At 28.0% G+C, this 27,926-nt stretch overlaps 2 protein-coding genes across 3 annotated transcripts in view; both read right to left on the bottom strand.

Moving 5' to 3' along the window:
• LOC105848862 (uncharacterized) overlaps nt 1-27,926 on the bottom strand; it is an 86,058-nt gene that overhangs the window by 34,805 nt on the left and 23,327 nt on the right. For both annotated transcript variants that reach the window (XM_065805061.1, XM_065805062.1), the window contains exons 3-5: nt 18,201-18,268; nt 2,321-2,402; nt 1,666-1,803 (exon numbers count right to left, since the gene is read on the bottom strand). In XM_065805061.1, coding sequence (XP_065661133.1) covers nt 1,666-1,803; nt 2,321-2,402; nt 18,201-18,268 — 288 coding nt within the window. The remainder of the gene's footprint in view (nt 1-1,665; nt 1,804-2,320; nt 2,403-18,200; nt 18,269-27,926) is intronic.
• Nucleotides 22,121-25,789, bottom strand: LOC136084643 (uncharacterized). Its single transcript, XM_065805059.1, has 5 exons — nt 25,359-25,789; nt 24,892-25,238; nt 24,543-24,719; nt 24,102-24,454; nt 22,121-23,848 (listed from the first exon to the last, which is right to left on the bottom strand). Exons 2-5 carry the CDS (start codon nt 25,032-25,034, stop codon nt 22,380-22,382), a joined length of 2,142 nt encoding a protein of 713 aa, XP_065661131.1. The 5' UTR covers nt 25,035-25,238; nt 25,359-25,789; the 3' UTR covers nt 22,121-22,379.

Raw genomic sequence — 27,926 nt, 5'->3', positions numbered from 1 at the left:
TCTTGCGCAAAAGAAAAAAAAATTTTTTATATGGGGAAACTGTAAAGGAATGTCTATTAATTTTTGCTGAAAACACTGGAGACTTGAGCATGAAGAAATTGTCACAAAATATTGCCCATTCCAAAAATACATATGAGAAAGGTTGAAGAATTGGCTTCTGATGTATCAAAACAAATCATTGTTGCCTCATCTCTTTCAAAGTACTTTTCAATAACTATTAATGAAATTTGTGATTTAACTGTCAATACTCAATTATTAGTTTACATAAGATGTGTCAACAATAACTTTGATGATGTCTATGTACTTCTTGGCCTGTCAGCTTTAAACTTCAACAACTGGATCTGATATTTTTGAAACGTTAAAAACATGTACTGAAAATCAAAACACTAATAGTCACAATCTGAAATGGGATAAACTGGATAGTATTTGCACTAATGGTGCACCTGCAATGGTTGGGAAGAAAAGCAGATGTAATTTTCTTCCTCAAAAATATTTAAAAAGAAAAATTTTTAAATAACTTTGCATTGTTCATCAAGAAGTGTTGTGCTCAAAAGATATGGAATTTGGCCATGTCATTAAAACTGCTGTTAAATGCATTAAGAAAATAAGAGCAAGAGCTATAGATGAGAATTTTGTTCACTTTTTGAAAATGAAATAAATGAACACGGAGAACTCTTCTTATGCTGTACTGTTCAATGGTTATCAAAAGGAAAAATGTTGACCAGGATTTTTGAATTAAAAAATGAAGTGTTATAATTTTTGGGAGCAGAAAACAAATTACTATTAGAATGTGACTTTCTTAAAAACAAAAACTGGTTATGTGATCTTGCATTTTTAGTGGATGCAACAAATTACATAAATATCTTGAACATGAACTTGCAAGATGAAAAAATGTTATTTCCAACATTTTTATTTATTTATTATTTTCCAATATTTTAACATAAATTAATGCTTTTAAGGCCAAATTTCCAACACTTGAAAATTATTATATTGAAAGTAAGATTACCAGTGCTGCATTTCAAAAGTACAAAGCTGACATTTTGAAACTCTTAAAATCATTTGAAACTCGCTTTGCAGATTTTAAAGCTAAAACTAAGAATATTTTGCTCTTTATCAAACCATTCACTATATTAGATAATGACATTTGCAATTATACACCAAAATTGCAATTAGAAATCACAGACATTCAGAATCACACAGGATTAAAAAGCAAATTTCAAAAACTGTGTTTATCACCAATTGCTGTGTTTATCACTAATTTATCTGAAATTATTCTGGAGATTTGTTCCAAAAAATGACTTTTCTGAACTCTAACTGACAACTTGGTAATCTGATACTTCTATCTACTTCAAAAATCAATCCAGACTTTGAAAAACTAGTTTTAGATGGTCAAGTTCACCACTCAATCAATACTTTAAAAATTTTTGTTTTTAAAAATAATACCTTTAACAGCACTATTTTAGTTATGGAAAGCGTTCAGTAGAAAAAAATCAGGTGAGAAAAATTTAATTTCTTTCTTAAAAAGCAATTTAAAAATGTACCGATTTACTAGACCCAAAAATAGGTCAAAACTTTAGGATATGTTTTTATATGTAATGAAATATTTTTTAGTATTTTACAAATGAAGAATTAAATAAATTACAAATGAAGAAGAGCGCTACTCACAAAAGGAAGTGGTATATTGACACAAAGTCCAATTAAATCAGATTCTTTTGTTGAATCAGAAAAACAAACTACATACACATAAGTATGGTGCTTATCTTTTGTATTTAGATCTTCACTGGCTATCTGAAGGTCTTCAGTCTAGAAATTCAAGTAAAAAAAAAAATACTAATAGGACAAAACAATTTATTATTAATAATTTTTTTAAATTTTTTTGCAGTTTTATTAAAAGCTTACAATTAAATAAAAAAGTTTACAAATTGTTTTTTAAAAGACAATTTTGAATATGAAAAAGTATGATTTTGTGTAAGAGTCTTACACAAAATGTAAAGAATCTTTTAAGACAAAGCTAAAGCAAGTGACACGTGGCATTTTTGCAAAATTTGAGTTCGATATTTGCAAAAAGTCAATAAAAAAAGTTCCAACTTTTAGAGATGCATATGAATAACAAAAAGCAAAAAAAAAAAGCACCAATTGGCGGAAATTATAATAAGCATGTACCTAAAGCAAATCTAGTTCTCAAATCAAAGATCAAAAACTATCATTTAAAAAAGTATTAGAAAATATTTTTCAGTTGCCTCATGCAATCGCCAAACTAAAAATGCATGCTTTTTACTGAATAAAGTTCTTAAACAAAATCCAACAACAATAATAATACCTTATAATTACTATTAACTTGAAGTAAATTCTCTGGGAGAAAGCTAAATTCATAACTGATTTCATTTCTTAAATTCTTCATGCTAAAATATTATAATGCAAAAAAAAAAAATATATATATACAACCATTTTGACAAAATGTAACCATTTCATTTAACAAATAAAAAAACAGTTAAATTTGAAACTAATACTTTTTTTTCAACATAAAGTAAGGTGATGCGGTAATGTAATAAAAATATAGGGTATATATGGTAAAATAACAATAAAATATGTAGGGTTAATGTGGTAAGTCACAACAACATAAGTAAGGTTAATATGGTAGTAGACAAGTGGCAAAAAACTTCGCTCAAAATCAAAAGGATTAAGGTAAAAATCCACCTCTGAAACACCTCTGGAAGTACTGTGGTCAACATTTTATTTTTTCACAGTGGCCCGTTTAACAAGGTTCGCATTTCCCAGTAAAGGGGTTGAGAGAGTTGCAATCAAAAAAAAAAAGTAGCCTCCATGACTGTAGCGACCTCTGAGGCCTGGAAGATGTAATAAATACATATATGCAGGTCTTGTTAAGAAGCATTATACCATTCAAATTGGAACAGCAATTTCACCTCTATGTTAAGCTATTTGCATTAGGCCAAAACTTTTTTCCATTACTTTATTTAAACAGTCTTTTAAAATAACTTATGCAGAAAACATTAAAAATAATTAATTGTTGTAAAATCATTTTCACTGCAATTGTGAATTAATTTTTTTTTTAGATATAGTTAAATGAAATTTTTTCTACTTTTTGTTTTAAAAAAATTTTCCATTTTAATTTATCTTATTATATTTAAATCAAATTTATATCAAATATTAAACTTAAAGTTATTTTATTAAATAAATTTAAATTTTTTTCAAAACTTAAAACACTCCATTTTACACACTTTTAATATTTCCAAACATGTTAAGGAAAATTCTTTTTATTAAATTTAATTTCAGTTACTTTTTTATTTTTGTTTTGGATTCAACTTTTTTGTTTATTTATAGTTTTACTTTTTTATTACTTTATTTAGTTATTTTTTATTAATCAATTTATTCATTATTTATAATTTCAAGTCAATAAATTTATTATTTATAGTTTCAAGTCAATACATTTTTTTGATCCTGTTACGAAAGTGCTAATATACAAAGAAAAACATTCAGATTTGACAATTTTAAATGGGGGTTATTTCTAATTGCAAAGAGTTGCACACAACATTTCGAGTAGAACATGTAAATATCATAAGTTTTGAGTCAAAAATTGCTTCACAGATGATTAAAAATGAATCAAAAATTGAACAAAAATTAAACAGCAAGAAAACTATATTGCTAATTAAATGATGCATAAATGAAAAAAAATTGAAGAATAACTTGTCATAAGTACAATTATTTACTCTGGTGCACACATCACACATTTAATCTATTTTGCTGCACACATCACACATATACTCTACTCTGCTGCACACATCACACATATACTCTACTCTGCTGCAGTAAGTTTCTTTAAAAATAGTTGTATGACTGTATTACAGTCTTCTTCCGATAATGAATAACTACCACAACCAATGATTAGAAAAAAAGCATCTACTAAACAGATAATGTTTTCAATAAGATAGTTTTGTCCTTTGGAGAAACTGCCCAGCAAAAAGTATTTTTCTCTTACCTGTTATTCATACAATTAATTCTGATCCCAGATATAGATACATAAAGGTATAGGCAAGACTTTTAAAATAATATAATCTAAAATTTATGATTTGTTTAATTTTGTTTACATCCTCAGTAAAAATTATAAAGTTTGTATATATATATATATATATATATATATATATATATATATATATATATATATATATATATATATATATATATATAATTTATTTTATATAAATTTATATAAACTTTATATAAATTTTTGATTCATCACTCACGTAAATCCTGATTATTTAACAATAACGAAGTTCAGATAAAAAAATCTGACAATTTATTTGATGTCTCAATGGGAGCGTTTGATGGTGCCGAGGTATGTGAGTTGGTTGGAATTTTCCTTCATTTCCAAATTCCTCAGTTTTATAACAAGTTTGATTTTGCTGTAGAGAGATGATAGGTTGGCCGTGATTAAAAATCCTAGCGGTCCACAAATATAAAAAGTTAAAAAACATATAACTCAGATATTCAAAAGTAACAGCCTTAATATTTTTATTCAATGAAACAAAAATAGTGAATTATCTTGATATTAAATTAAATTTTAGCGACTGCAGCTTCAAACCTTACCATAAACCTGAAAATTTGTTAAATTATATCCATGCCAACTCTAATTACCCACCAAGTATTTTAAAACAGCTGCTAACCTCTATTGAACATTGTTGATTGTCATCAAAATAATTTTCCTCCAGCAAAATAATTTTCCAAAACTCTTCTCCTACTTACAAAGAAGCCCTTATAAAGTCTGGACATAGCAACAATATCTAATAACATACTAATTTAAATTTACTTAAAACTAATCATGATATTAATAGACGCAAACAAAACATCATATGGCTTAATCCCTCTTTCAGTAAGAACGTTGTCAACGTAATCAACATTTTCCAGTACACCACAAACAACACAAGATTTTTTAACAGAAACACAGTCAAAATAAGTTACAGCTGCATACCAACTATCAGTCCTATTATTAAGTCCCACAACCAACACATTTTGCACAATAAAAATACCATTAATGTTAGAAAATGCAACTGTATAGATAGAGCTGCGTGTCTTTTAGAAATTCAATGCCTAACTAAAAATATTGTTTACAATTGGCTACTCTAATACCATCTAACGTCAATCATTCTAAGATTTTGGTATTAACGAATGATTTGGTATTAACCAAGATATTGGTATTAACGAAAACTCCTTTAAGATCAGGTTTGCAAACCACATAAAATCATTTAACTTGGTCCGGTATTAAAATGACATTGAACTTTCTAAGGAGATATGGAAACTTAAGGAAGCAGATATTAAACCAATAATCAAGTGGAGTATTATTAAAAAATGTCAATTCTATAACCCATCCTCAAAAAGGTGTAATCTTGGCATAAATGAGAAATACTTTGTTTCCACATACAATTAAGAACCATTGTTAAATAAAATAAGTGAATTGGTTTCGGCATGTAGACACAGAAAAAGTTTTTGCTATCAGATTTTGACACCGGTTAAATAAATTTCTGTTTGGAGTGAAAACTGATGTTTGATCTCGTTGCAACACAATTTTGTATTTTTTATAACGGTTTTTAATTTAATGATTTTAAATATATAGCTGAATGATTGCCGAATGGCGTGAATCTTAAAGTAACATAAAAAAGTCGTATTTTTCTCATTTAAATATTTTATATATATATATATATATATATATATATATATATATATATATATATATATATATATATATATATATATATATATATATATATATATATATATATATATATATATATATACATATATATATATATATATACATATATATATATATATATATATATATATATATATATGTTTATATATACATACATATATCAAGCCTCCCCAGTAAGTGTGTGTGGTCGCACACCTTGTTTGTTCACATTTAAAATAATTTTTTTAGACACACTGACCAAGGCAGTTTGCATTTTTTAACTTTTAAAGTGTTTCAGTATTCAATAAGGCAAAAAGCTTAACTTATTGACTGAGAAAAAAAAAAACTAAATAAAGGAAACAAAATTGTAATGAATTATCAATTCTTAATCAAATAAATTTAGAAAAATTTAATAATAAAAAAAAGCATTTTTTAATAAAATGTTTATAAAATATTTGTAACTTTTTTTTTTTTTAGGGCGGTTGTTATTTTTAGCTACCGAATTTGATACAAGCTGAGGAAAAAATATAATTTTATAAGTATATATTTTATAACAATTTTACAACAATTGAATGTTTTTATATGCAATTTATTTACGATTTTTATCATTCCATTTAACTTAGAAACTAATTTTTTTATATACACTAGAACTATGAGATTTTTTTTTTTTTCTTATTTTATTTGTTGTCATGTCTTTTTGCTTTTAAAAATGTTTTGGATGTATTTATATTTTTTCTCAATATTTGTATAGTAGTACTTATTAGTGTAGTAGTACTTATATAATACTTATATAGTTGGAAAATAAGAAAACAAATTGCAATTTATTTTTAAAATATATTATTTGATTTTTAAACGTAACAAGATTATAATGTAAAAAAATAATAAAAACTCATTAAAACTAATAATGAATAAAACCAATAAATCTAAATTATTCAGTTTAAATTGCAACCTCATCGGTAAATTCATTATTGTCCATACGGTCACTTTCTTGCTCATCTTACTCATCTTTGCAACGAATATATCGAATATATTGGATATATTCGATATATTCGTGCGGTAGTGGTGTAGTGCGGTAGTGGTGTAATGCGGTAGTGGTGTAGTGGTAGAGCGCTCGCTTCATGAGCGAGAGGTTCCGAGTTCGATTCCCGCCACGTCCCTGGTAGTACCGCGCTCAACTTGTTTCTCCGCGCAGCGGCCTTGTTTGTCAAGGTTCGTGTTTCGGAGTTAAAGAGTTGAGAGAGGGTTATAACCACAAGTAGCCTCTTCATCTGTAGTGGCCTTCTCGGCCTTGGGGAGGTGAATTATAAAAAAAAAAAAAAAAAAAAAAAAATATTCGTTGCAACAAGATATTCATTCCAATGAATATATCAAATATATCCATTATATTTGTTGATAATTCAATATATTTGTTATTGGATTATCAATGAATATATCAATATAATTCATTATATTCATTGGACACTATTGGATATATTCGATATACTGATATATTCATTGGAACTGTTGTCACTGTCCTCGGATTTCTGATATTGTTTATCTCTACCAGATAATTCATTTTCAGAAAAACTTATTTCACTTTTAACTGGTATAGATTTGATACCTTGGTTCAATACTCTTGGTTCAATACTCTTGGTTTAATAGGAAATTTAACAATTCAATATTTTTTTTATATATGTACATACCGCTTTTTTTAATATTTCATTACATTGGTCATCTGTCCATACATGGCTATTTCCAGAAATCAATATGCATTGTTCCAAGGTAACATGTTTTATACTAAGTCGCTGATCTGTAAGGATTGTTGTAATTGTTTTAAAATATCTTTCAACTGCGCTGTTAGACGAAGATAAGCAAAGGCACAACTCCGATAATAAAAGAATATTAGGAAAACCATTTTTTTTATGTTTATTTTTATATTCCAAATTTCAGATCAAGGTGAGTTTTTATAAAATAATCTTACCACTAATTGTAAAGACTTCCATTCTTTGAAAACCATTGTTTCCTGAAAGTTGATCTATGGATCCAGCCATGTCATGGATGCAAACACAGGATTATCTCTGAATGTTGCGAATCGACTATTAGTTAAAGGTATCAATACATTTATGCAATCTTTTCATAGCTCAAAACCTCTTTCAAAATCCTTGTATTTTGCATTTATCATGCTATCATACTTAATGTCAATAGATTCCTTTTTTTGGTTTTCTTTCTTTTGTCACCAGCAATTATATATCCAGATTCAATGATAACAAGATCACTTTCTTCTTTAATGACAATATTTCTTGCAAAGCTACTATAAGCTTCCTCTACAGCCATTGCAGAAAACTGAGTTATTGTCAGGGCAATTTGCGGATCAACTTCCGAAGCTAGCAAAACATTTCTCTCAAAGAAAAGAGACAAAGAACTCATTGCATTAAGCAAATCCAGATAAACACCGATTTTGCATAAAAAGGTTTTTACATTTCCTTAAAGGCCCCTCTATTATTGCTCTTGTATTCTTATGATACACTTCATTGTTTGCTAACGCATTTGGTAAAGCTACTAGATAAGCTGGCCAGTTATGCAATAGGTTGGCGTAACCTTTTTACATGATGCAATGCAAATTGAGTTCCTTGAATTTCATTTAGGCTATAATGCTGAATAAATTGTGCAGCGGCACCATGTTTACATGACTCCTTCAGCTTACATAAATTTCTTAATAAATAAAATAGAGTTGTATAAAAATTATCGCAATTCGTAAAGTCTTTAAACTGCTTTATAGCATCTTTTATTGCGAGTTCTAATCTGTGATTAACACAGTGTATGTTAACTAACCATGGTCATGTATTTTTTAATTGCGTTAAAACTCCACTGTAGATACCCATATTTACATTTGCTCCATCAGCTGTTGCGGATACCAAATTTCTACAGTTTTCATAATTGAAAGCAGAATTTTACATTTAGTTATGGTATTTTTAATGAAAACACTGTTCAACGCCAGTTTTAAGGAGTCAGCGTCAACTCCACCAAAATCAGTCATATTACATGATGCAACAAAAAAGTAACATGGAAGATCAGCATTTTCGACTCTCAATAATATTATTTCTTTTTTGCTGCCTGTTTTCTGAAATTGACTTCCATCAAAAAGCATAGCAATAAAAGATTTGTTGGCTTCTTCTTTTATTGCATCAGCAATCTTCCTTTATTGCATCGGCAATGCAATGAATGAACTTTCTGGCTAGAAATAAAGAATGTATAAAAAGCATTACCTTATAGGTTTATTAACAAAACATGTAAAAAAAAAAAATTTATTAACAAAACGTGTAAAAAAAAAAAAATTGATAAGAGATTTTCATTAATTTATTATTGCTCTGTTATTTTAAGAGCATTGAGCAATATATTTTAAAGAACGCATTAATAAATATTATTATATAAATATAACATACCTGTATTTTTGTTGCATTTTCCTTGCAATAATTTGACCAGTGTTGTCACACTGAATCTTTGCAAGCAACTCAAAATGACTATGTGACATAGCAGGATTCAAAGCCATTTCATACGCAGTGGGCATTAACTTTAAATATGCTTCAATAGTTTACACCATATTTTAACAACAGTGCCTACATCGTTAACTTTTATAACTTCTTGACCAAGAAAATCGTATTTCCATAATTGAACAGTTTTTAATGATTTTGTAATAGGTTTTGTACTCATTTTTCTCTCTCACATCTAACTCTAATCTAATTTTTTATTTTTGAAGCTCTCCTTTTATTATGTATCAGTAAATTAATAAAATTTTAATGACGGAAGAAACTAAATAGAAAAATAGATTGGTTACTTTATAAATGTATTTAACACATTTGATGCATGTCAGAAATTGTTTCCTTTATACTGCCCAATTTCCAACATATTCATGTTGGAATGAATTAATCAGAACTAGAGATAATGAAGATAAGGATTGCTCATTTGAAAAAATGTCTTTTAAAAGTTTAAAAAAAGTTTCAAATAGGCTACTAAATATTTTGTTAAAAAAGTTCAGTAAATTACCAATGCACTAGCCCACAAACTTTAAAAGCATCACCAATAACAACAGTTCATCAGAAAATAAACTATTGGGTTTAAATGCTCAATCCAAATGGAGAATCCAACTAAAGTGGAGACCATTGAAATAAATAGGGTAAAAAGTAGTGAAAATAACCAAATATTTTGTATCTAAATATTAGTATTTATAACTTTACTTTTTTATATGAAAAACTTGGGCAAAAAAAAAAAAACTTTTACAAATTTATTGCAATTAATTATCTTGCTTTCTTGTGCATTAATAATATAAGTGAAGTTCAGCAAAAACAAGCAAAAAAAAATAACTTTAATTGTCCATATTTCTAGTGTAAACAAGAAAGTTTTTCCTTATTAATTGACTGACAAAAGTCGCAAATAAATTGTATATCAAAAAATGTTTTTATTATCGTTATATTTGTATCTTCTTTTTCCTCAACTTGAATCAATGTTGGTAGTGTAAAATAATAACTGTCCTAAAAAAAAACAAAAAACAGTAATATATTTAGGAATATTATTTTTTGATAAGATTTTTTTTTTAATTTCCAATTTAGTTTATTTTATTTAGATTTTCTATTTTGCATATTATTTGTTTCTTTTCTTCAAGTATTACTATTTTATCCTCTGTAGTTTCTTATAGCTCTATTTTGCCGCTAATTCTTAAAAAACTTAGTATATAAAAACATGGTATAGTTGCCTAAAAAAATTACTTTAAATGTAGACATACACATATTTATATATATATATATATATATATATATATATATATATATATATATATATATATATATATATATATATATATATATAACCCTCGGATTTAGGGTCAGCATTCGGCAATGCCGACCTAACTGCCGAACTTAAAGTGTTTGAGGTTGGCAATTTTTTGCCAACCTCATTTCTATGTTTTATGGTAAGACCTTTGTATTAAATTTTTTTTGCCGACCTTTAAAAGATTGAGGTCAGCAAATTATTGCCGACCTCATTTTTCCTAATTCCAAAGGTTGTATATATATATATATATATATATATATATATATATATATATATATATATATATATATATATATATATATATATATATATATATATATATATATATATATATATATATATATATATGTTTTGATATATATATATATATATATACATATATATATATATAAATATACACACATATATATATATATATATATATATATATATATATATATATATATATATATATATATATATATATATATATATATATATATATATATATATATATATATATATCAAGCCTTCGCGCTTCCCGTGATTATGATTAGATATAGCAGTTGCACAAGAGGGTGAAAACCATGGAGTAGAATGAGGCTTGACTTGGAATCGGCAAAAAGGAATAAAAGCTTCCATTCCATGTCTGAATAGAGGACATAAAGTAAGAGACACATTTTTCAGCTGAGAGGGAAAAGATACAGTATTGTTCAAATTAGTTCGGAAAGTGGTTGAAATAACACAATTATTTGCCACATTGAAGTTTTATTCAAAAAAAACATGCCAATGGTACAAAATATGATATAATTAATAGGATATATGACCTCCTTTTGCTTTTACAAGCATTTGAACACGATTTGGCATGGATTCGACCAAAGTTGAACACATTTTAGTCAGTTGCTCATCATGATACCAGGTCCTAATTACAGCACTAATTAGCTTTGCCATTGTTGAACAGTCTTCTTTCAGGAGTCTTTGTTTGATTATAGCCAATAAGTTTTCAATGGGATTGATGTCTAGAGAATTTCCAGGCCAGTCTAAAATCTCTAGTCCACTTTCTTCAAAGAATGTGCGCATTTTACGTGAAGTATGGCATGGTGCGTGATCCTGCTGAAAAATGCCATCTCCATCAGGAAAGTCCCTTGTCATACTAGGAAGCAAATGAGTCTCCAAAATAGCTTTGTATTTATCACTATTCATCATTCCCTCTATGTTAATGAGTCGTCCAAGGCCTTTAGCACTAAAACTACCCCAAAACAGAGAATACCTATGTGCCCATTGAAGAGGTTTTCTCTTCATAACCAATGTCAATAACTGTTTCTTTAGAGGTTTTCTGGCAAATCTGCCAACTTCAAGGAGCCTTCGTCGGACAGTTGAAGAAGAAATATTTACGCCTGATGTGGACAAATCTCTCTGAAGGTCTGCACTTGTTTTCTTAGGATTCTTTATACTTTCTCTGATGATAACTGTATCATCGCGAGGTGTTGTCTTGCGTTTTCTTCCACATCTTCCTTGTCGCAGTGTTGAAAATTCACCAGTGTCTTTTTTTCTTTTCAAGATGTCACCAACGGTTGACTTGGACACCTTCATTTTCTTAGAAATCTGTCTAATGCTCAAACCAGCATGTTCTTTAAGAGCTATAATGCTTGCACGTTTCTTGGGAGTGATGTCCATTGTGAATAAGAGGTGAATAATCCGTCACAACCTCCATCACGACCTTTCTGCACAAAGCCTGGAGTAGCACTGAAGCCACTGATGCGTTTGCTAGAATGTCTTCCCGGCAGCAAAGAGTTACCAGACACCACTAGACTACAGTAAAACACTTATTTATCTGAAAAAACAAGAGAATCTTTAGTATTATAGCTAAAAGTTGGGCTTATTGTGAAAATTATTCCAATTTTGCCAACTAATTTGCACAATACTGTATTAGCCCAAGGACCGTCACAAAGAAAATCGTGAAAAGAGTCCCAGTCAACTCTAAGGTAAGTAGTGCGATGATAGTATGAGTCTGAAAAGAAAGTACGAGATGAAAGCATTGAAGAGATCATTGCATAGTCAGAACCACCTAAAGGAAAAAAAGAAGAAACTGAACACAGGCTAGGATCAGAGACTAGCCGTAAATCAAGGAGTGAAGGTAAATGATTAGGGTTGCCAGGAAAATGAGTCACAAAGTTAACTATCTGAGTAAGATATTAAGAAATGCAGAAGTTATAGGCTTTGGTGTCAGCAGGGTCAGTGGCATTAGAACCAAGCCATTCAGTGTAATGAGCATTAAAGTCACCAATAACAAAAATATTGGTAGAGGGGTAAAGAGAGAGGGCATGGTCAGTTTGATCAGAAATTATATTTACAAGAGTGCACTCTTGGGAAGAAGGAGAAAGATAAAGTACAAAGACAAAGATGATAGAGTGGAAAGATGCTAAGCAGAAACACGTAAAAAAATGGTCAAAGGATTCGAACCTGATTTCATGACAAATAGGTGAATCAATGTGTATGAATACCCCCAAGCCAAGCATATGATCATTGGAGTCTTTGCGAATCAAAGGATAGTACCCATCAACACTAAGATCAGAAGAAGGTATAGTAGAAATTAAATTGGTCTCACTAAGAGCAAGTAAGTCTGGTGAATTTTGCAAGAGGTAAGATTCAACTGTTGGAAGGTTGCTTTGCAGACCACAAATATTAGTAAAAAACAGTTAGGTGGTAGGGATGGTTTTTATGTTTAATATTTTAATATCAAATATAATATTAAAATATTAAACATATGTTACAACTTAGGGTTAATTTTTTTAATTAACCCTTAGTCGTAACATAGGGCTCCTTATGTGGCCTCGAATTGCATAGCCACTACAAAGGAGGCACAAGCAAAAACCCATAAGAAGAGTCAAGAAGATCTAGCATTTATTATCCTAAGCAGGAAACAATGTAACACAGGTTTACATCTACGCCAGCCCAATAGATAAAGAAGGGGTTCAAGGCTGGTTAGTTGAATTATTCTACCTACCTCTAAAGACTTTGCCTAGGAGGCCTCCTACAAGACAGTAGCTGGAAGCAGTTAACATCAGCCAAGATGAGTATTTTTATAGAGACACCATCTCTGGCCTTTACTCAATCAAGAGCCCCAAGGTTGGGAAATTTTAAGTCGGAGTTTGTTTCTCCTAGCCTTTGCTTAAAAAGCACACTCTACAAGGCAGCAGGGCATGAGGCAGGTAGTACTGGGTTACATAGTACCAGTAGCAGGGTAATCATGATGATCCTGAATCTGAGCTGACCTGGTGTAAATAAAAGCAGCTACTTCCTGCGAACAGTACCTTAAAACATTCGACATAATATTTGGAAATGCATAAGGAAAAATATTTCATCTACCTAGAGATAAAAATATTACCCTAATGTATAACCCTAGAGATAAGGGTGAGCGTAGGTTTAATAGTTAGAGTGTCTAGTTAGTTAATGACACACTGCATCAAAACAGATTTAAACATTTAAACAGAACACATACATACAAAAAGTAACTTACGGGTGAACCAACACTACACCAGACATTCAGACAGAACACAAACATACATAGAACCAGACATTCAGGCAGAACACAAACATAAACAGACAGAACACGAACATACAGATGGCAGGCCTTCGCATAAGAGGCGTGTGGTCGCAAGCCTTATATGACCACGCATATAATACTTTCTTTTGACAACTTGGTCACGACTCTTTCCAAGTTTTGACAAAAAAGCACTTTTAAAAAATGCGCTAAAAAAAATAAAGCAAATGTAAATGTGATTTTTATTTTAATTTATTCCATAATTACAATTAGACTGCTACAAAATTTCCTGAGTACTTTATTGCAACGTAATAAAAGGCGATTATTGAAAAAAATATTCAGATTAGAGTTTAAGGCAAAATGAGTACAGAAGCTATCAAAAAATAATTACAAACCCTTTTATCATGGAAATATAGTTTCTAGTATAAAATTATTTAATAAAAAAAAAACATTACAATAATCTTGAAACAATCGCATCGCCAACTATTTTTTAGCTATCAGGTGCAACCTTTTTTTTTTTGTTTAAATGAACGTTGACTTGCGTATCTTTATTTATTGACGAACGTCAATAGATAAATTTATGAGATTTATGTCAAATAAGGGAGTTTTAGGCATGCAAAACTTTATTTATAATGAATTCATTTGCTTTAAACTTTTAATGTAATTGCTAATTACATAAAAGAAACCATGCTTAAACATTACGATCGCTTTCTTTAATAAAAAAAAGCAATCGAAATGTTTTCTTTTGAAGTTTTTGCAAAAGCATCTATTTTAAGTGAAATTTTGGATGCTTTTGTGAGCGCATGCAAAAACCATGCTACTTTATTCTATAGCGAACTTAGTTATTTTACTTAAAAGTAATGCTTTTTAAAAAAGTAATTATATTTTGGCATTTTTTTTTAAAAGTCTCTGAAATTAATTGTTTTTTTATTTTAAATATGTGTTTTTTATAATAAATAAAAAACTATCAATTGAAAATTATTTTCAAAAAATATTGCTGAAGTAATGCGTTCATTTTAAATAATCTCAATCAAATGCCAACGTTCGCTAAGCAAAATTTAAGAAGCGTATTTTAACAAATGCGTTTGTCGATTTCATTTTGCACCCTTTATCATTTTAACTTTTTAATAAAGTTTAAAATTTGCACCACAAAATTTTATTAAAATTCATGGCACTTTTAAACACCCTAAGTTACTAACATTTTAAACATCAATTACTAACAAAAATAAATAAAAAATATGAGGGGAAGGGAGGGTGGGCAGACTTATGACCCTTTCCTCACTATGGATTTGCCCTTATAATAGCCAATTTATTCATGGGAGGGAATGATAAAGAGCTGTGATAAATTTTTTTAATTTTCGCTTACAATTAAGTTTACATTAAATAATGTTTAAATTGTTTCTGGTTTTTCTGCTATTTATTTTGCTATACTTTAAAATTTTTATTTTTTTAGTTTAATTTTTGTTAACTTAGTTTAATTATTTTTTTTTTTTTAATTTTATTCTCTTTTAAGTTTATGGGTTACTGATTTTAATTTAAGTTTGTTTTGTTTTTTTAGCGTCTTTTTTAGCGCTAATTATCAAAACTTCCAAAGAGCCGTGGACAAGTTATCAAAACAAAGTTTTATGTGCGTGGTCTTTAAGACATGCTATCGCACGCCTCTTACAAGAAGGCCTAATAAAGTAACTTACGGGTGAGTCAACACTGTGGCAAAGGTTCAGACAGAACAAACATACAGATAGCAACTTAAAGGGTGAGTGAACACTATTACTTCTACAGTTACCAGTTATAAAAACAATGGTTTTAAACACTTTGCATTTTTTGTTGTTGAATGATGCATGCTAAAAACTTATTTAATTAAAAAATTTATTTTTTTAGCTTTCTATTGATATATAGTTTGTTATGCTTTTAAAGAGATTTACTATTCGAATTTTAATTAGTTATTGAACTTATGTCATCCAAATTTTATCTAAAAAAATGTGCGGTCACAGCAAAAAGATTTTTGTTCAAATGGCTGGTAGCAAAAGAGTACGTTGTAGCTACATTATATAGTAATTTGAACTAATCATATAATCTGTTTATGTAATTTATTAATAGATAAACTTTATTATTTTTTAACATTCTTTTTTTTGAAAACTAAAATGAATAAAGAAGATGTCAAGCAATAATCATTTCAATCTTAGTCAATTAATCTCCCTTTTTTGTAGATGTGTGACTATGGTGGAATCGGTCACTAAATACTTAAAGTATTAATGATAATGTTCTTTAAAAAATGAGTAAGTCGCATTCAACTTTTTAAGCAGTTTTTGTTTTAGCAAGTTTTTTAGCAATGTTTGTTTTAGCAATTTCTGTTTATTTAGGCAGTCGAGCATCAACAACAACAAACAGGTAAATTGATTTGAAGTGTTTAGATTTTATATCTGTACTTCTTTTATTATATCATATTTGGTTTTACTCATTTACAAAGTTGACTTTTTAAGACCCTAATTTAACTGGAAGACAAATTTAGACCATATGTGTACACCAAATTTAACTGAAAGATGAATTCATACTTTTAAAACTGCAAATTTAAACTGAAAATTTCAGACTTTTATATTGAATTTAACTTATCATGCATTTAATTTAACTTTTATTTTAACATGCATTTTAATTGATAATATACACATAATATAAACATTGGTTATTTTTACAATAATATCAATCAAAATATTCATAAATGAAAGAAAATTTAAAAAGTTAAATTTAAAAAAAATACCATATGGACAAAAAACTTTTTTGCAAACCAAAATATTATATATAATTATATATAAATATTACTTTTATAAAACAATAAAAATACATTTTAAAGTAACCATATTTTATAAACTAATACATTTTTTTTTTAACAGCTCATAATTAACCATAATAAAAACATAGCTGAAAAAAGTGGAACAAAGTAATTTTTTATTTATGAAAACAAAAAATATTTTCTTACAAAAAACAATTTGTGATTAACAAAAATTTAAAAACTTAAAATGCAACAATAATGAGAAAGCAACAACAATATGTGAAAAATTCACGTGTTTTGACTCTAACGATATTTTGAAAGCGATTAATAAAATTTAATCTGATAAGTGATAAATAAGATTTTGTGCTTAAAGAAGACTTTCAGTTATTGAAAAACTTCAAATTTATCTGAAAGCTTAGTGAAATTTAGTAATTGTCACCAAATTCAACAAAAAGCCAATTTTCTGTTTCAAATTTAGCACAAAAATTGAAGTTAACTTTGCTTTTCAGGAAATTTTATAGCTCAAAATTTAATAAATACTTGCCGGTCCTATATAAAAACTTATGAAGTGATGATATAAATTTAGGAAATTTTAGATTTTTGTGTTTGCTGACAATTTTTTGGTCAGGATGATTTGTACTTATTTTTTTGCATATATAGCAAACTTACTTCTTTGAATATATAGTAAAATATCATAAGTAAAAATTTGTGAGTGACTTGATTCATTGCGTATATTTATTGGGCTTATCTTGAGAATTTAAAAGTGCTAAAAAAATGTCTGCTTTAGGAAAATTAGAAATATAGCTCAACAAGATGTTGCAACAATTTATGCAAGACAAGGGGTATGCTGATTGAGTTGATAGTTAAAACAAATGTTTAAATTGGGTAATCATTGTTACCCTCAGGATTTTCAATGCAGCAGCATAACATAATATGGTATAACCTGATGATAGACTGATGAATAGCCTTTTTTTTAAATTGGTTCATAGAATCAATTTCTTGGTCATTAACATTTTTTTTTTTCATAACTCTGATGTTTCTACGTTAAGCAATCAAACAGTAATAATCTTTTTAATCTTAAGAATGGAGTGTATAGTATGTTGTGCCTAGTTGTGACTTCATTATATAGTTTTGCCTACTTGTGACTTTAGTATATAGTTGTGCCTACTTGTGACTTCAGTATATAGTTGTGCATAGTTGTAACTTCAGTTAGTTAGAAGTAAATCTATTTACTTGTGGAATATGAAATATCAAAATAAAATATAATGAAGGTAGGTATGTTACTAAACAATAACTTTTAGTGATCTGCTAATGCAATACAAGTTAAATAAAACTAAGTATACATTTTTTATTTTACAATGAAAATGTGTAACTTAATAAGTTAAAACACTATTTACCTACTTCTTTTGTGTGGTGTAATGGTATCCATTTTACATCGGAGCCCTTCATCAATTCTATGGAACAACTACAATTAGATAATAAAAATGTAAATTAAAAAATTTTTAAAAATCAATACCCTGTCTTCTTCCATTTAAAGGGTCAAGAAATTATTTTTCCACAATTAATGGTTGCATGGGCAACCATTAATTGTAAACCATATTTTGCAAAAACTAAAGCAATAAAAATTTAATACATTTTATGCAACCTGTTAAAACCACAATTTGTTGCATTTTGGCCTTATATCTTTAAGTTTACTTTTATTGATTTCTGCTGTGTCAGTTATTTTGTAAACAAAAAAAATTAGAAGTTTTAAATTCTATATAGGGATTCTGAAGGAGTTACCATAAAACATATAAATCTGCAACTATTTGCCGACCTCAAACATTTTAGATCGGCAGTTAGGTTGCCATTGCCGAATGCCAACCCTAATCCTGCGGGCTGTATATGTATATGCGATATACATATACAATATATATATATATATGTATATATATATATATATAATGTATATAAATATATATATATATATATATATATATATATATATATATATATATATATATATATATATATATATATATGTATATATATATGTATATATATATATAAATATATGCATATATATATATGTGTATATATATATATATGTGTGTATATATATATATATGTGTGTGTGTATATATATATATGTGTGTGTGTGTGTGTGTGTGTGTGTGTGTGTGTGTGTGTGTGTGTGTGTGTGTGTGTGTGTGTGTGTTTGTGTGATAACATGTAGAAACCACAATGTGAACAGATCAAAACTTTTTTTTCATTCCCCTGAGTCAAAATTTCTAAATTTTGTATCACTTTTTAGAAATAAATCATTTCTCTAGATTTTTTTATTTTTGACTCTATAATTTTTTTCCCCTTAAATAAATAATTCAATTTTTTTTTTTAGTTTAACAATTATTTTCATTAATACTTCAACTTTGTTTCCTAAATATCTGAAAGTGAAAGTGATATTGAATGTATTCCAGTCAAAAAGACCAAAGTAGAAGAACCATCAAATGACTCTGGATCTATATGAAATCAATTTGAAAATCAAGCTGCTATTATTTATGAAATGGGAAAAGAAGGTACAGTATATGAAAATTGCCAATTTTACACAGACTAATTATATCTATTAATTGCTATTTTTATTTTGGCAGTTCATCAAGAGAAAGCAGTGTTTAAATACTGTAAATAAGTTTACAACTAGAAGAAGAGTAATGAAAAATCCACACATTTGAAATCTCAGTAAACCATATTTTGCAAAATTTTGAAAATTGTTGTTGGGTAGCCGTACTGCTACCCAACAACAATTTTCTTAATTGCCAGCAGGATATAGTATAGTGAAATGGAAATTTAGTCAACAGCAATCCCAAACACCAGTTGCTAAGACAATGATTGTCCATGAAGAACCTTTCAATATTTTTCACTATTCCTTTTCAATATTGTTGAAAAGGAATAGTAAAAAAAGACATTTTTGGAGATTTAACCATTATTCAAATTACTGTCAAGAAAAGTGATCAAAAGTGATAGTAAGAAAATTTATAGTGACATCAAAAGGAGTTGAAAGCTTACTACAAGAGCCAAGATGTTAATATCAACTTAACAACAGACTTGCGGATATCCAATCAAAATTTAGGGTATCTAACATTGTGTTTTGATATTGGAAAAAAGTATTTTCCAATATCAAAACACGAAGTTGAAAAATTGTAGTTGAATTTGAAAACTATTTATTTTAATTTTCAATCTATAGTTATATGGTGGTTACTGCTCATCAAATTACCAATAACTTCAAAATTATGAAACATAGTCTTCGCTTTAAGCTATTGCCATCCCCACATAATTGGAAGTCTATTGCTTCTGCATTTTGGAATTGTGTGACTAAGTGGGGAATTAAGAATCCAGTGCAACGCCTGACACTTGACAATGCAAGTAGTAATGACAAAGCAGTCCAATTTTCGCTACAACATCATCGTGTTGATTTATTTGACAGTGGAAATAATCTTCTAACTCTATGCTTAGCCTATACTTTAAACCTTATTGTTCAATCTGGTGTTGATGCATTGAAGAATAATATTGCAAATTAAGTCCTTTAACATTAAATTTGAGTAATACTGGATTTTTACAATTTTCTTTTTGTTTCTTTTTGTTTTGTAACATCTGTAGATACGAAATGTTGTCAAATAAATTTCATCTTCCCTTGCATGTAAACCGTTACATGAAAATGTTATGGGGGAGAACAAGATTAAAATTAAGAAACAACCTTGCCTTGATGTTCCAACAAGATGGAATTTGATTAACCTTATACTCAAAAGCATCCTTCCCTACCAGATGATTGGATCTTTCGGCTCATTGAGACTGAAATTACTCATGATTAGAAACATGCCAAATTTATTTGTGGATTTTTGAAAACATTTTTTGAAGGTATAGTGAACAGTATATAAATTGTTTTTGATACATACTAATTTAATTTCTTCTTTCTCTTTTTTTTTTAATTTATAATATATTCAATACTGCATTGTCACTGATCCTCTCCATTATCTTTGGATAATCAGATCCAGAAAGTTCTATAGTCATTTAATTGTTTTGTAAACATTACAATGACTATAGAACTTTCTGAATCTGATTATCCAACAGGCAACCTTGTTTTACCCAACCTCCGTCCTCCACAAAATTCAGAAGGCTATTTACATGTTGGTTGTCAATACACAAGAAGGTTATCAAAATATGGCGGAATTGGTGAAGAAAAAGTTTTTAACATATCTTCCAAAGATAAACTTTTTGAATTTTCTCCTTTTCTTGATCCAAGGTATAGTAATATTCAATTTTGCTTGTGCAACAGCATGACTGATATATTCACAATGATTATTTAATATTTTAATTATAGGTACAAACTAATTTATATAAAATTTTTTTCCACCATAAAGAAATTCCATATAAAGAAAATGCAGGACCAACATCCAGAAATCTTACTTTTTCAATTGGATCCATTAACAGTTGCAATCAAATTTAACAACTACTATCAAAAACAGCACCATCCAATATCAACATCAGACAATTGTAAATCAGGTAAAATTCAGGATTCTTAAGTAAGTGTATTTAGTACTGTTGAAAGACCCTTCAACTGTACTACTGTTAGACCCTTCAACTGTTGAAACCTTAGCTTGTACTCAAAGTTGTTTAAAAAATCCAGCTTACTTAAAAAATGATTTGGATTTAATGCTTTTATAAATCATAGAAATAAATACATTTATAAACAAATAAATTTAAGAAAATATATTGAGCCTAGGCTGGATTAGGCTGGGTTCAGAAAACTTGGGTTGGGTTAGGAAAATTTATTCTCAACCCAACCCAGCCCATTGCCATCTCAATACACACATATATATATATATATATATATATATATATATATATATATATATATATATATATATATATATATATATATATATATATATATATATATATATATATATATATATATATATATATATATATATATATATATATATATATATATATATATATATATATATATATATATATATATATATACACACACATTTGCTGACACTATTATAAAAAGAATTCTTTAGAAATGATTTCTTTTGCTTTTTTTAAAAAAATTTTTTAAAAAGCAAAAGTAATCATTTCTAAAATATTTAAATTTTGGTATAAATTGAAGTTTTATACATTTGATCATTCATTTCTGATGAGTCTTTATTGTGAAACACAGTGTTAAATGAAAAAAAAATTTTTGTTAAGTGATTTTTCTACTAATTTAAATATATATATATACATATATATATATATAAATATATATATAATCATTGCATATATATTAGGGCATGCCAAAATATCACGATTTTCAGAAAATGAAAGGTCGCGGTATAAATACCTGTTCTTTACATAAAAAGAAGTATATAAACCAAATTTGAACTCTCTAGGACCATATTTAGTGCTGGAAGATGATTTTAGGTTTTTACGCAAATACGAGATATCGATGTTTTTTTCTGAAAAAAAATATTCTTTGTGAAAATGAAGAAATAAAAAAGTTAGGAAAGGTATTTTTTAGTTTAAAATCTAATATTGTTACTATAACAGATATTTTACAATTTGGCCAGTGCACTTTGGTCAGCTTCTAATGATATTAATGCCCTGTGCTCTCTGACAACTAGCAGTATATCTTGTTTTTTGTCCTCCTTTAATGTGCTACTGATATATCTTTGTATAAGATTGATATTCCGCTCTGCTGGGTCATTTGTAACATTTAGAGATTTTACAAACTCACAAAATGATATATAGGAATCATTTTCCTCCAGCTTTCCAGCAGCTAAACCTGTTTTCCAGGTAGGAATTTCGTCCTGTATGCCTAGAACAATAAAAAGAGCCCAACTTTCCTCTGTAATCAACTCTGTTACCTCAGAGGTTGGTAAAACTAGGACAGCATCAGGTTTACCATTAGGAATAGTGTTGATATCTGGTACCTCAAAGGTCAACAGCTTGTCTAGAACTGCAAGCTTCTCTTCAAAATCTGGATCTGCCAGTATTAACACAGCCACCTTTGGGGCAAGGTACCAAGAGTGTTGCTGAAAAAATTTCAGAAAAGCATTGCCAATTTTGACATCAAACTCTTGTTGTATAACATAAGCTGACTTGAATGACAGGAAATCATTCTTAACAACATATTCTGCTTTGTATGAACATAAATACCATGGAGCATAAAAAACTGCACATATAAAAGCTGACTTTTCCAGGTGAGGTAACTGATCTTTAGGCAGAAAATCTATTATACCTGATGTCATAACAATAGCTAAATTGTAAAGACTGTCAGCCATGAAACGAGCATTGTGATTGGCTCCTGGTTGATAAATTTTAAAACCATTCAGCTTTGGTGATGAGACATTTAAATAAAAAGCAGTATACTTAACTAGATGATTATAATCATCTCTTGGAAACGCTTCGTGATTAAGAGCAAACTTCAGATATTCCTGAGCTTCCAGGTAAAGTTTATGAAGTTCAGATCCAACTTCCAGCTTCTTCTCATCAAATTTCTTAAACTCAGACAGGTTAGCTTTTTGAATTATGGCGTGATATACTTCCCAGTCCTTCTTGAAATCTTTATAGAACTGTCTATCTGGTGCAGCAGTAGGTCCAAGGACAATTACAATTGCCTTATGTATTGCTATTTCAAACATGTGATGTCTGCATAACAGCCAGAGAACAGGTTTTCCCAAAATATAGCACAACCTGGTTATAATTCCTCCATGGGCTCCTGTGTTAACATTGGTAGTACCTGCAACAATTGCGAAAAATTCATTGCATATTTCAAAGGACTCAAGTAAGTTGTGAATAATTTCTGTTTCATCAACAGCTTTGCCAGACTCTGCAGGTAAAACACCAAGTAAGAGATCGTTTTTATTCTCAAATTCAGGACTAGTAACACTGACAGCAACTCTATCTCTTACAACAGATTGCAAGGTATTTTCATCTAAATGTTTTAACAGCTTGCCATGAAAGTGGAGAACAAGATGTTTTCCAGCCATTGTCTCTCTGTAATTTTCTCTGATGGTATTGCCTAAATAAAGATCATTTTTAACACAATATATTATTGTTATGATGGTTTATTTTTAGGTAAATATTCCACTCTTTAAAGGTATAGTAAGATTTTAATCATAACTTTCATTTATAATAGACTTACATTAGAAAATCAGGGATAAGAAATATGGCATCTGAAGAAAAACTTTTTGATTTGAAAAAAAAAACTTAATTTTGACTGGCAAAAAGTTGGCATAAAAGACTTTTTCTTTAGGTGTCCCTTTAAAAATTACCTTGATGTTCAATTACTTTCGCTCTATCTCTTGAAATACTAGATTTAGAAATGCCCATCTGATTAACATCTCCACCCAGATAATTAACAACAGACGACAACAGCCAGGTTTGTAATTCAATGCTGATTAACCCTCTAGCACAAATAGGTGTAGTTACTGCCATCAATTCTTCTCTTGTAATCTTTTTATTTACTTGCATTGAGCCTTTAGGTAAGACTTTTGGGGTTTTATTATGAGCAGCACCATATTCAAAGTCATCATCACTACCTTCGAATGAGTCTTCTTCTACAGCAAAATCTGGATCTGTCAAAGTTGAGTCAAACATATCCAAATTGGCTGGACCAGACTTGTATCTAAAATATTTACATAAATAAGTTAGGATTTCATTTTTAAGAAGTAAGTTTTTTAACAGTTTTAAAGTAATTATGACACTTGTTTTACCTTTTCTTAGTTGGCGTCAAGTTTTCATCACTTTCATCAAGTGGTGGGGGAGCTGATTTACATCTTTCTTTCTCCTCTAGGTACTTCATTCTCATTTGTTCTTGTCTTTTATACCTTTCTAGTCGTTTCTCAATGATGGTAGCTAGCTCTTTATCTGGCTTAGAAATAAACCACTTCCTAAAACAAAAATGTATAACATTAGAATGCAATAACTTACTCTGATGGACAGACAGATGGATAGCTGAAAGACAGACAGACTGAAAGCCCTACATAAAGTAGCTGCGCTACTAACAATTTGATTAATATAGAGAAATTTACAAAAAGGCTACATTATAATTGATAATCTTACCTGCCTGTTTGCTGGTCTAGATAGAAATTTAGGTCTTCCTCAATAGCAGCTTGTGTTCTTGGTGTTATTTTGTCACTTCTTATCAGTTGCTCTAAGTTATCTTTGCATGTCAAACAACTGTTCCATTGTTGAAATGAATTCATTCTTAATATTTTCTCTAGTATCTTTGGTATCTTTCAGGGTAACACGTTTTTTCAAAAGTTGATACTTCTTGTGTAGAGCTTGAAGTTTGTCAAGAATTGAATATTCTGAAATGATGTATGCTTAAAATCCTGCTTTGGTCCAAATGTTGACTATTTGTCTAATCAAGCAGTCTGATTGCGTCTCAAGGTCACAAAAATCTCTACCTAATTTAGATTTTTTTAAAATATTTTATTTATTTAACATTTATTGCACCTGAAAAAATAATTATTTAGTCCTCTTTAATCTAGGAATAAAAATGTTTATGTTTTACAGTTATGTCTTACTTTTGCACACCAAGTTCCTTGTTCCTTTTTGCTTCTTACAGGCCATGTTAATTTGTGTTTTAATAAATCTTTTCTTTTTACTTGAAATTAAATATTGATAATATCTTAAAATACTACCATTGGTTGGAAGCTGTGTATTTGGTAGCTGTGAAATTGGGTTAGTTAACAGATATAATGGTCGTCTGACACTTTCACTTACATGGACATTTTTCTTCTTTTTTGGACCCATTTCTTTTGAAAAAGTTAATGTTATTTTAACTATTTTTAACTATTAAGCTATAAAAAATTATTAACAGTTTATAATAGATATGTCATGTAGTGATTGTAATCTTAAACTAAACACAAAATGGTGCAATCTTGTTATTTTGCCATCCTTCATGTAATTTCATCATACATTGCGTATTTTCGTAAAATCTTGATTTCATCTTCTGGCACCTAGAATTGAGATAGAACAATGAAAATTCATATTTTTGCTTATTTTTATGTATAGAATAGGTTTTTAAAGCGCGACCAAAAATTTTTTTTTTGGCATAACCCTAATATATATATATATATATATATTTATATATATGTGTATATATATATATATATATATATATTATATATATATATATATTTATATATATATATGTATATATATATATATATATATATATATATATATATATATATATATATATATATATATATATATATATATATGTATATATATATATATAAATATCTATATAATTATATATATATATATGTATGTATATATATATATATATATACACATGTATATAAAGATATATATATATAATATATATATATATATATATACACATGTGTATATATATATATATGTGTATATATATATATATATTTATATATATGTATATATATATATATATATATATATATATATTATATATATATAAATATATATTTATATATATATGTATATATATATATATATATATATATATATATATATATATATATATATATATATTATATATATATATATATTTATATATATGTATATATATATATATATATGTATATATATATATATAAATATCTATATAAATATATATATATATATATATATACACATGTATATAAAGATATATATATATAATATATATATATATATATACACATGTATATAAAGATATATATGTATATATAAAATATATATATATATATATATATATATATATATATATATATATATATATATATATATATATATATATATATATATATATATATATATATATATATATATTGCTCTAAATATATCAATTAAAGCCCCGCATATCATTGATAAATGTGATGGGGTGATTTTACCAAAAAAAATTTCAAAAAATTTTACAAAACAGGTTTTTTCTACAAGGTTAAGCGACAACAAATCCATAAAAAAAAACCAAAGAGCAATGTCATGAACAATACCAAATTTTACTTTCGACGCAGACCCACTTGCACTGCACCAATTTCTTAATTCATTGTTTTTCTTTGGTATAGATTTTATCAGTGACAATTTAATGTAATAGCAGGTGCAATTCTAAGAAAATAATTTGAGCAGTAATACCCCATGCCGATGTCTGCCATAAGGTATTTTTGAGGAAGGAATGTATACAGGCATCTTTTTGCTAAATTACAAGTGGGAAGGTTTTTTATTATCAAACTTGGCCTTTTTAATTTCAAGGTTTACAATAATAATTATTTCTATCCAGATTTCGACCATCTTCATTTATTAATTCTCCGTAATAACTCCATACAAGCAATGCACTTTTTTTAAAGGTGCTGCACAACTTTGCAGCACAAAGGTGTTGCAATCTTTAAACATTTTTAAGTTAAATTTTCATTTTCTTCACGACGATAAAAGATTGTATTATCTATTTACCTTTTCCTATTGAAATTCAAATTAACAAAAAGAAATGTACCCTGAAAAAAAAAGTTTTTCTTGAAAACAGTTGGTCTTATATGCCAGAGCAAATACAAAACATTGGTTATCAAATTGCAAATCAAGCCAAACAAGAGCGCGCAAAAGAATGACGAAAAATCATTTCAAAAAATATGTTTAAATTTAACATTACCTGATTATAAGATTAAAATAAAAAACTGAATAGTTTACACGAACCATTTGAGCTGTATTTTTAGCGGCAGTTGAGTTTTAATTAAAATAGCGGCTAAGAGTGGCTATTAAGTGGTGATAGCTAGTAAGTCCAAGTGCAGGCATTAGATTTATGTTGGCAAATGATGCCACTAAAAAAATTGCAATTAAAGCTAATTGATTGAAATATATGAATTTGCTTTTAAGCTCAAAAAAATTCAAGAACCGGACAAAAAAAACCTTTGTGCTCCAAATATGGCTTCAAAATGTCTCGATATCAGTTGTTCTGAATGTCGATTGCAAAATTTTATTTCATTTTTTTAAGACAGTATATGGGCTGTAAAAATTAGAGAATAATTAAGACACCTTTCATTAGGTACTATTCCATTTCATTTTTTAGTTAAATTTACCTTTTTATTATATATGTATATAATATTGAAGAAATTATTAATAAATAAATTATATTC

Source organism: Hydra vulgaris, chromosome 09 (assembly GCF_038396675.1).
Source record: "Hydra vulgaris chromosome 09, alternate assembly HydraT2T_AEP".
Classification (NCBI taxonomy): domain Eukaryota; kingdom Metazoa; phylum Cnidaria; class Hydrozoa; order Anthoathecata; family Hydridae; genus Hydra; species Hydra vulgaris.
Note: the sequence above shows the minus strand (reverse complement) of the source record. Positions and strands in the feature narration are given on the sequence as shown.